The sequence below is a fragment of the Zootermopsis nevadensis genome, unplaced genomic scaffold (assembly GCF_977971745.1).
Source record: "Zootermopsis nevadensis isolate Lab colony 2312 unplaced genomic scaffold, Znev_1.0 Znev_ptg000021l, whole genome shotgun sequence".
In the NCBI taxonomy this organism is placed as follows: domain Eukaryota; kingdom Metazoa; phylum Arthropoda; class Insecta; order Blattodea; family Termopsidae; genus Zootermopsis; species Zootermopsis nevadensis.
In genome coordinates, this window is record NW_028259153.1 from 3,926,846 (window position 1) to 3,938,378 (window position 11,533).

Sequence of the window (11,533 nt, forward strand, 5' to 3'; positions counted from 1 at the left end):
TCTTTCTTTTTGGTACAAATATTGCGGAAGATATGAACTTAAAGTTTCATACATCTCCAAGCACGTGATTGTAGGATTAAGTTTCGAATTCAGCAAACACATTCCTACAAAGTAGCCCTCAGTTTTTCAAGTCTTCCGAGACCAAGTAACTTCTTTAGTAAAACTGAAAACCGCTTCCTTTCCTATAAACGGTGCATTAAGGATTTATGCAATTCTGAGCTACTTACGTATACGTCCGACTTCTCAAGGCAATTTGCTGCAAAGACTTAACGGCACTCTGAGTAGAGCTTATTTCAGAATTCTTTAAAAGCTTGCATCCTGGCATTAATGGTAACCGATACTTTTGGTCTGTCAACAACCGCATGTGAAATGAAAGGAGAGACGTTTAAGAAGACATGTGTCTTACGAATGGATAGCTGGAATTCTGCATGGAAGTAAATATGCAAAATTTTACTAAAAACATGAGACGAAAGATTGTTGAAAGTGTGAAATATACACTTCCTTCCGACCTTATATACGAGGTGCGATCGAAAGGTTTCAAGAATGCGCCTATAAAAACCCGTACACTTATCTCAGGTATTAAATTCATCCATCACCCTCGAAGTAGTTCCCCTGGGAGTGAACACAACGATCCCAGCGCCGCTGCCAAGCCTGGAAGCATCCCTGGAAATCTTTCTTTGTCAGCCTGTCAAGCACCATCTGCGATTCTGCCTGAATCTCTTCTATCGTCTCAAATCTCCTTCCCTTTAGCTGAATTTTCATCTTTGGGAAGAGGAAGAAGTCACACGGAGCTTAGAAAGGAAGTTGGGGTCGGTTCTTGCAAGATCTTTGAGCTCCTGACAAACGAGAAGTCGATTCTGCTTCTGGTCCTCAGACAGGATGCGTCGCATGTGGAGTTCTTCCTTTAGAATCATCTGACAGGTCCCATAGCCTATCCCAACAATGTCGCACAAGTCGTTGATGGTACGACGTCGATCTTCGTGAATGGCCTGCCGAATCTTCGTAACATTTTCGGGCGTTGTGCTCGAAGATGGTCGTCCAGAACGCTCGTCATCATCGACAGAGGTTCGGCCATTTTTAAAACGTGAATGCCACACAAAAGTTTGTGCACGATCCATTGCGGACTCCCCAAATGCTTGCTTTAGCATTTCATAGGTTTCCGTAGCCGTTTTGGCGAGTCTTTGGCAAAGTTTGATGCACACGCCATTTCGAAATCGCAGGAGGGTCGGTGTAATGCACTACCAAAACGCCCGTTACTAAGAAACAAATGCTAATTCGATGATGCCGGCTGGCACACTGATTCACTATGAATGTAGGTCGCACCCCCTAGCGGCAGAAGCTCGTACTACGTCCGGTTCGCCCGCTATTGACACTTCTGGAAACTTTCCGATCGCACCTCGTAAGTTATAAACCTGAACACATTTTAGAAATTCCGTAATTTCCATGGAATTTCACCAAGTTCTGGAGCAACGTTTAACAGCCTATGGGCCACAACTCAATTTAAGTTTAAGAATTAATAGTAATCACAACAATTTTTAATATTTATGATTGAGCACAACACTGATATTATGTCCCACGTATATTTAAAATTATGCGTCCCTCCTAATACAAATCCTCCCTTCTTACAACTATAATTTTATCCCTTGTCTCCACAACTTCATTATTTCAAACTATACCTTAAAAAATATATTTTCCAAATTACATCTGGTTTTGTACATTCGCTTTCAAATATGTTTTAAATCTCGCCACAGTTTAATCTTCTGTTATAAGCTACACTCATACCTTCGTTTTTAAGACATTTACTACTTAAATTGTCCTGCACTAATATATGTATGGCATTATTGTCCTCCCTACACGTGAAAATCTTCTATTTTGAAATTTGTGTTAACACCATGATCCCTCTCAGTTTTCAAATTCCAGTTTCAAATCACGCTAAACCACTTCTACATTTTCATCTACAGGAACCATATATGTATCTTACTCCAAACCAGTTTTATTTCACAGTAATATGTTAATTAACTCTTTTATCTTATATCCCCAAATATTCTGTATGATAAATTCTTCTCTAATTACCGTACATTAGTTTGTGTGCTTTATAACTATAAAAATATTTATTATATGTTTAACGGGATATATAAATATGTATTTGAAACGAAAAACTGGGTTTTGAAAAATGTGTAATGGTAATTTTGATAAGGTCATGCTTAAATGTACAAATATTCTCATTAAATTAATTAACTCCAAGCTAATATTCCTCTCAGCTAGAAAAATAAAAACCTTTTTGTGCTGAACGAAGATTCATCATTACCATCGTAAAAAAACCCACCATCAAGTCCAACCTTAACCAGAAGAACAGAGTTCACCAGTTTTAGTAATATTTGTCCATCTACGTCTGAAATTTCCAAGAATATTTACAAATCTATTTTAAGATATATTTCCTGTCGAGGAAATGTATTGAAAGCAACGAGCTCTGTTAGTTCATCCATGCGAAATCATACATCCCCTGCATTTTATTATACATTAAAATTATACTGTGTGAAATTTTACACCACGTTGACACACGTAACAAACAATAAAGATCCTGGAAGTATTTGAAATGAGAAATAGTTAACTACATACTATTGTAACACGCCTAGTGCTTCCGGGAATAAGATAGTTTAAAATTTATTTCAAATTTCTGTCAACTTTGTGTTAAAAATGAGGTGAAGCTGACATCCGACAAGCTGTCATCAGATGACGTCCGCTTCCACACACACATATATATATATATAAAAGTCATATTTCACGGTAGTGTTTAAGAACGCCTACATTCAGTCATAATGAACAGCTCAAAGGTGCTGATAATTCTGGTACTATTCGCTGTGGCGGTAAGAGGCTTCAACCTAAACTTCATTCCCGGTAAGTTCTTAGATATTACCACATACAGCACCAGGAATGGGGGAGCTGTAATACTTCTGCTTTTCGCACAAAAAACGCGGAGTTTGTGGGCTGTTATAATGTTCAGTGGCGAACAGATTTCATGATGGTTTTGTACGCTCGAGACCAAGCAAGATTAGTGTACATTCATCTTAAAGGCGATTATCTGGCTCAAATCTACGTTTGGTTAATGGCTATATTTATCCGTGTTCCGCATGACATCGAGTCTTCAGTCCATTGAATTCTATCAAGAGAAGAAGACTTCAAATTAATTCATGTCTTGGTTTTAAAATAAATTCAGCTTGCTAATAATGTCCACACAAGCAAACATTTATTTACAATATAACTGCTGAAAAAATATGATACTTTTAGACTATGATATTTATGTACGTATAAAAAAAACTTAATGGAAAATTTCTTCTGCTTTAAATTAATATTCTAAACCCCAAATATTATATCATGCATGATATTTTCATCTCTTCCAGGTGGTTCCGAATTTGTAAATTTATTAAATACAGAAAGTAATAATATAGTCAAGTTCAGATCAACACGAGACACTGACAACGGAGTTGATACTAATGCACAGGTGAGCGTGTTAATTTTGTACGGAACTGAACAAAATTTAGAGTGATAATGCTTCTGACAACTATTACGTAACTTAGGACAAAATATATTTGTGTATATATATATATAAATATACATATATATATATATATTCTTTTTTGTGAAACACTACAGAGCTTTTTAATATTTTAACATACATTAATAACTATAACTGGAAAATTTTATTTCTGTCTGTATAAGACAACCTTAAGATCTTCTGATTGATTGCATTTCACGCTATTATCAACCACCTTTGAATGAACATGCCCAAAATTTCTGCCGGGAAAGTTCTTTCGTCTCCCTTTATATTGATCAAAAACATAATAAAAGTGTCACAAATATTATCATCAAAGTTAAAAACACTAAGTTGTATTCAACTTTTGCTTAAAATGGAGACGTGGGGAAATGTCGACTGCAGTGTAGACGCTGGTATTAGGATAATCCTTCACAAGGTTAGGAATCATTTCTTCCTCGTTTAGGGCTCAGTATGCCGGTTGCTGGCAAACGACTCTCAACGGACAAGAACTTTCTCGCACTAGGCACAATCTAGACACACACTACTAATACCAACCTTGTCACCTCTAATTTCTCGCGTTACAATTTGCCTATAAAAGAGGTCTGAGAATATTAAACTAAGAACGACCAAGAAACAATGTAATCAGTACAGTTAAACATTAGTGTTCATGAGCTGTTCCGAAAGTTACCTTACGTTACAGGGCTTGGAATCATTCTTGTGATGGAAAAGTAATTTCATTACCGAACCACATCGTTTCTGATGATGGAGACAGAGAGTGTCTCCGAAAGGTTAGACTACTGCTCCATTTTGACACGACTTGTAGCCCGATAGGATTTTACAGCATGTACTAATAGGTCCCTAACATAACGAAAACTACATTGAAAGACAATTTTGGAAGTAATTCTTCAATAATAACGCCAAAGCGCTCCGGACGAGGGCTTCAGCTGTTTTATATAAGGTATCTGATATATTTTTTCTGATAGCTGGTTTACGCAAAAAATTACTTACATTTTTCTCAAGTTTATTGACAATACAAAAAAATTGAAATCGAACTGCCTGTTCAAGAGACCTCATACGGAGGTTTTTATTCACACAAAAAATAAAAATAAATAACCAATATCGTATATAACACATATAAACAGAACTAAAACAGATAATAACTAAATCAATTATTGACAATTTTAAAAAGGCATAAGATAACTCAAAGTAAAATGTCATATGAACAAATATATGTGTCAAGGAAATGTTATTTTTGAAGCCAATTTAAATAATAAAATTTACTTGAGTCATAGATGATACGTGAATCCACCACGTAGAGCTCCTATACACTGACCACTAAAAGCGGTTTCACGCTGGCATAGTATAGACGTCGCTAAATATATTTCTTATGATTATTATATTTCTAAATTACATAACAGGTTGAAGACTTTATTATAATACCCAAGACTTTTTCGAGAATATGTCGTACGTGTATAGTAAAATTACGAATATGAAATTAAGTATAAAAATGACTCAAAAATACATTTACATATGATTAGCCTATTCATCACTATTTCTCGCGGAACCCCAAGGTTCCGGGGAACCCCGGTTGAGAAACGTTGAGATATCATATTAATCATTGTCGTCATATATTCTCTAAAATTGGGAAATATATCTTAATAGAGCAAGAAAAATCTATAGTATTTTTATTCTAATACAAGCCACAAAAACTAAAATGTTTTCTTCACTTTCACTGTTTCAGTTATGTTGTAATGAAATGAAGCCTTCAGTTGAAGAATTGGAACAAAATAAGACAGAATGCAGGAATAATATCAGTTTAAGTTTTGGAATTAGAGGTAATTTGTTTTTCACGTAACTGTTGTAACTGGACAATTTACCGCCCTTATTATTATCCCATAGTATGTTGTTATTTTTTCTGATAAAACTCATTTACGGCATGATCGTGGTCTTGTGTCTAACGTCCGAGGTGCGATCGGAAAGTTTTAAGACTGTGTCAATAGAGGGCGAACCGGATGTAGTACGAGCTTCTGCCGCTAGCGGGTGCGGCCTACATTCATAGTGAATCAGTGTGCCAGCCGGCATCATCGAATTAGCATTTGTTTCTTAGTTACGGGCGTTTTGGTAGTGCATTACACCGACCCTCCTGCGATTTCGGAATGGCGTGTGCATCAAATTTTGCCAAAGACTCGCCAAAACGGCTACGGAAACCTATGAAATCCTAAAGCAAGCATTTGGGGAGTCCGCAATGGGTCGTGCACAAACTTTTGTGTCATTCACGTTTTAAAAATGGCCGAACCTCTGTCGATGATGACGAGCGTTCTGGACGATCATCTTCGATCACAACGCCCGAAAATGTTACGAAGATTCGGCAGGCCATTCACGAAGATCGACGTCGTACCATCAACGACTTGTGCGACATTGTTGGGATAGGCTATGGGACCTGTCAGCTGATTCTAAAGGAAGAACTCCACATGCGACGCATCATGACAACGCGCCAGCGCACACCGCCCTCAAAGTTCGGCAGTTTTTGGCCTCAAACACCATGGCCGTCATCCCGCACCCTCCTTATTCGCCGGATTTAGCTCCGTGTGACTTCTTCCTCTTCCCAAAGATGAAAATTCAGCTAAAGGGAAGGAGATTTGAGACGATAGAAGAGATTCAGGCAGAATCGCAGATGGTGCTTGACAGGCTGACAAAGAAAGATTTCCAGGGATGCTTCCAGGCTTGGCAGCGTCGCTGGGATCGTTGTGTTCACTCCCAGGGGAACTACTTCGAGGGTGATGGATGAATTTAATACCTGAGATAAGTGTACGGGTTTTTATAGGCGCAGTCTTGAAACTTTCCGATCGCACCTCGTACACAATGAGCATTTATAACTTCTGAAGTGACAGATATCTCAGTTATTGTCTCCCTTAACTCTTTTTCAAATGCAATTGATTATTTATGAGAAATTCCAAACTAAAACGCTAGTTCGTTCCTTATTTCAGCTACAGAATCTTACCTGACTTCGCACATGGATTCGAATGAGACAGCCGTGAGTATATAACATTAAATTGTTTAATTAAACAATTTAATTTGTTCAATGTATATTTATTTATCATGGAATCTCGTATATGTTCTGGCTTTACACTAGAATTTATATGTCTGGAATTTTTGTGCTGTATTCTGAGTTTCTCGAATATGTTTTTTTATGAATATTACATCTAACATTTTGAATCAAAATACTAAATTAATGAATCTGTACCAGTTTATGTGACCATGTAACACGTCTATTTTCTGCAGAGAAATCAATAATAAATTACAGCCCTAATCAAAAATCATACTTTTAATAAGTAACAAATCTTTCTTGGTAAGGCAATCGTAATTTAGAATGTAAAAATAATTCAATAAATACTGGTATATCAGAAGCTATAATTCGCTGAAGGACCACACGTTCATTTTACACTCGTCTTTAAAATATGCAAGGCATTCAGAATATTATTGTCACAACACAAAAGTATCTAAACACATAATTCTCCGCTTTAGCTAATGTACCTTTAAAATATAACATGAATTTCGCAAATATTACAAACTGATAACTTTAATTTAAACATATTTATATTTAATGTTATTATAACCACAAGAAATAACTCTCTTCAACATTAACACGATATATTGGCAAAGAATTGCTACTTTGTAGTAATGAATATATAAAATGTTTAAATTTCTTTAGGTTGTGTTTATTGGAAATATTATAGTTTTCGAGCATAATAAAAGAGTGATACTTAATCATTTGAAGTGACAGGACCACTGAATGGAAAACAATAATTTGCTATTTTTTGCACGGAGGTTAAAGATCGTCTCTCATATTACAGGAAAATCATATTTAGGATAATGGAGAGCAGTTCACAGACATGAATATTTAAACCTAAGTTGGACTGAGTGACGGAAAATTACATAGTGATGAGATGCATAATTTGTAAGCTTTACAAATATTGTTAGGGTGAATAAATAAAGGAAAATAAGATGAGCAGGTCATGAAAGTTTTTCTTGAAAATACTGAAGAGAAGAGACAACTCAGGAGACCTAGGCGTGCGTGGGAGTATAATATTAAAGTGAATATTCGAGAAATATGATTCGAGGTGTTGCATAGACTCATATGCCTCAGGGTAAGGACTTGTGGAAATGGTAATGTGTTTTTTTTTCCTTATGAAGTGATGGTAATTTCTTGATTAGCTGAGCGTACAGTAAAATTATTTTAAAAATTTGCTGTGTTTTCAGTGTTATGCTGAATGTCTCCTTCGCAGAAGCCAATTGGTGAGTACAACTTACAAACGTTAATAGGTAAAATCACTGTAGTATCTCTAAAGTTTGTAAATTTATGAGTGTCAGTTTCAAACATTCATTAAAAACATGAGCACAAATTATTTTATTTCACTTTTCCCCCAGATTCTTAGACCATCTATAGCCTACGACTGTTGAAAATAAATGGTCAGTTCGTTATATTACAGAAAAAGACTGTTTATTATCCTGTTTGTTAAACCCCGCCATTTTATTCGGGCAGGAACAAATTCAATTCATGAAACCTTTTCATTACTTTTTTATGAGATTTAACAATTTTTTTCTCTCCTATAAGAATCCATTTGATCTTGTTGACTGGATATTTTGAGATGCGACGCCATGTGGTCTTATGGGCTGTCGAAGTTCAACCCAGAAGATTCAGGCGAAATTTTAAATCGAGATTTTGTTAACCAGCCACAAGACTACAAGACTTTAAAATTCCGATGATTACCATCTACAGCCTCACAACGATGAAAATCTAAAATAATCTACTCTGGCAATAATTGTTTCATATATTAAATCGAATAATATATAATTCAGTATAGTAAAATAACGCATCGTAAATGTTGGAATCCGTACAAATTTTCATAAATCAAATTTCTTCTTGGGGAATTTAATAATAGATAGACTGAGTAGGGCAGAAATTACAAGCTTTTTATGGAACATAAATGGTTCCATAAAGATTTTGGGATATGGTGTACACTGGTCTGACCTACGGCGAGTTTTTGATTTTACGGACTCCGAAATTCGGATTCTAATTAAACACTTAGCTACGTAAGTAGGTAAAAAAATAGGTAGTTATGCAGTGAAAAATTTTCATCTAAATGTTTCAAGCCTTACAAATATATTCTCACACCCCTTCTAATATTTTATTATATTACAGCTAGACTCTGATGGTCAGATAATTATGAAAGAAGCTATTCGATTATTAAAACTGTTTGGGATCAATAATCAAACAACGCTGGACAAAATATCGACAAGATGTGTTATTTCCCATGAAGGTAAGATGTCATTACACTATTAGTGATTACCGACCTCAGTAATTTCACCTAACGTCTGGTACTCTAAAAGAATGGCTTAAGTCAATTCGTATTGCAATCGACTTAATTAATTTTCAATAACACCGAAGAGACAATCTTCAATATAATGTATTAACGACAATAGGATGAAACATTTTTAAAAATTATAAAACTTGAGTTATAACGAATAAAGACTCTCTGCATGATATTTATATTGACATGATTAGTGGTATTATATATATTCTATTCCCCCATAATATTAAGATAAGAGTAGAATAATATACATAATACCGAACACTGCCCATGATTTCTGAAGTACGACGTCTAGCAGGACAACACAGAGTTCCATAATTCTTGAAGTTAAAATCGTGAGCAGTGTTTACATTATTCTAATTATTGCACTAACTATTATTCTCATATTACAGGAAATTCCGACGCGCCTGGAGAAATACATGTGTGTAACACGACATCTAAACACTTTTTATTGTGTGCACAAAGAACAAGGAACATGGTAAGTACAGCGGCGCTCACTGTTTAAGTATTGAGTATTGGACTTAAATGATGTAAAGGTGATATTTTGAAAGTAAATATTTAAAAAAGTCTTCATGGTTTTACTTGTTGCTTGAAATTTTTATGAATAACGAGAAAATCATTTTCCTTCTAAAACTTTTATTTATCATTTATGTTTCAGAATTGTCCGATGGAGAACCGGGTACAAAGTAAGTAGTGAACTAAACTTTTTAAGCAATTTCAAATTTGTTTAGTATTATAAATTTTATCAAGTAAAGCTCAGTGTGTGAAATCATATTTTTTGAAGATTTCTGCCTTCTGGGATGATGCGCTGTGTAGTCTGGTCGTTTCAGAAGTCATACCACCTCCGTCATCAGGGCGATGAATTTGGTCTGTACAAACGTTTCGAGGAGTGCAGGAGCCGAAGTTATCAAATCTGAGTCAAAATGTGAACGTATAATCCACTTGAGGATTGTAAACTTTTACATCACGTATGTCGCATATTTCAGTGAGGTGTTCAAATGTCGTCTGTTTCTGAGCCTCCAAACAGACTATGTTATCATCAAAAATTTATAGTACCAAGACGTAAATAGAACACTTCTAACGTCTAACACGAAACAACGTAAAAAAATATTTATTCATTCAGACCGCTTTAAGAATACTCGTGTGCTGTATATATTAGGAAGATACTAGTAATTTCCGCATTAAAAGCTAAAGCTACGAATTATTCAAGTTACATTATTTTACGGTACAAAAATGCGATTTCGACAGTTTTTTTTTTATTCGATTTTGAATGGTTATATAGCAATCTTTTATACTATATTACCAAGAGTAGTAAATTAGTTTTTGTGATACACTACTAATTTCAGCGCTCTCTACTTGGCAAAACATTAGTCACTTGAAGACTTAAATAAATTCAGACTGAGAATATTAGTTCGTAGTAGATCGGAAGATTAATATCGATTATTAATGTCATGAGGGTTCGAGAGGTCAAAACGTAGACTACACTTTCGTCTATTTATGAGAAATTTCACCTTTACTACCACAGAATGGATCCATCAACTACGTATCGCAATGCCAGCGTGTAGCTACCCAAAGATACGACACGATAATAATTATTACGCCTACTTTGAATAGTTTAAACGTGAAAAATTATAACGTAATATTATTCTAAAAGTCTGCAGTGTTTTCTGAAGTGTTCTGCAGATTTTAATGTAAACGACTATTTAGAAATTAATTATTTTATTTAAATTATATATAACTCGTCGTTGGGATTGGCATAGACAAAGAGTGACTATTATGGAAGTTTAACTATCGTTAATGTATATTCATATTCAAAATTGTAAAAGAAAATTTACGTAAAATATTTTATTACACTCAGCATTTGTTTATGATTCAACGCTGTAACCGAATTAGAGTCTTAAAATTTATCCGCTTTATTAATGTTCTTGTGCCTTTCAGCTGATTCATGTCGAAGATTTTGGGAGAAAATGAAGGAAAATAATCAATGATGAACATTCCGGAGGACACAACATTACGAACAAAGAGCTTTATACGAGGAAACAGCACACTCGATTTCAAAGATGTCACAAATAATAAGGGTCATGGACATAAGTGTAATTATTCTCAAATAAAATATATGCACAGATAATTAAAGCATACGAGGTGCGATCGGAAAGTTTCAAGACTGCGCGTATAAAAACCCGTACACTTATCTCAGGTATTAAATTCATCCATCACCCTCGAAGTAGTTCCCCTGGGAGTGAACATAACGATCCCAACGCCGCTGCCAAGCCTGGAAGCATCCCTGGAAATATTTCTTTGTCAGCCTGTCAAGCACCATCTGCGATTCTGCCTGAATCTCTTCTATCGTCTCAAATCTCCTTCCCTTTAGCTGAATTTTCATCTTTGGGAAGAGGAAGAAGTCACACGGCGAATAAGGAGGGTGCGGGATGACAGCCATGGTGTTTGAGGCCAAAAACTGCCGAACTTTGAGGGCGGTGTGCGATGGCGCGTTGTCATGATGCGTCGCATGTGGAGTTCTTCCTTTAGAATCAGCTGACAGGTCCCATAGCCTATCCCAACCAAATTCCTTGAAATTTTTTGTGCTGCTCATATTTCTCAGCGTACAATCCTAAAAAAAATGCGT

General features: G+C 35.5%; 1 protein-coding gene across 1 annotated transcript; it reads left to right on the plus strand.

Moving 5' to 3' along the window:
* The first annotated feature begins 2,782 nt into the window (after positions 1–2,782).
* Positions 2,783–11,043, plus strand: LOC110838450 (uncharacterized). Its single transcript, XM_022081654.2, has 9 exons — positions 2,783–2,898; positions 3,402–3,502; positions 5,277–5,370; positions 6,523–6,569; positions 7,796–7,831; positions 8,739–8,856; positions 9,300–9,385; positions 9,566–9,593; positions 10,846–11,043. Exons 1-9 carry the CDS (start codon positions 2,820–2,822, stop codon positions 10,893–10,895), a joined length of 639 nt encoding a protein of 212 aa, XP_021937346.1. The 5' UTR covers positions 2,783–2,819; the 3' UTR covers positions 10,896–11,043.
* Positions 11,044–11,533: the final 490 nt, after the last annotated feature.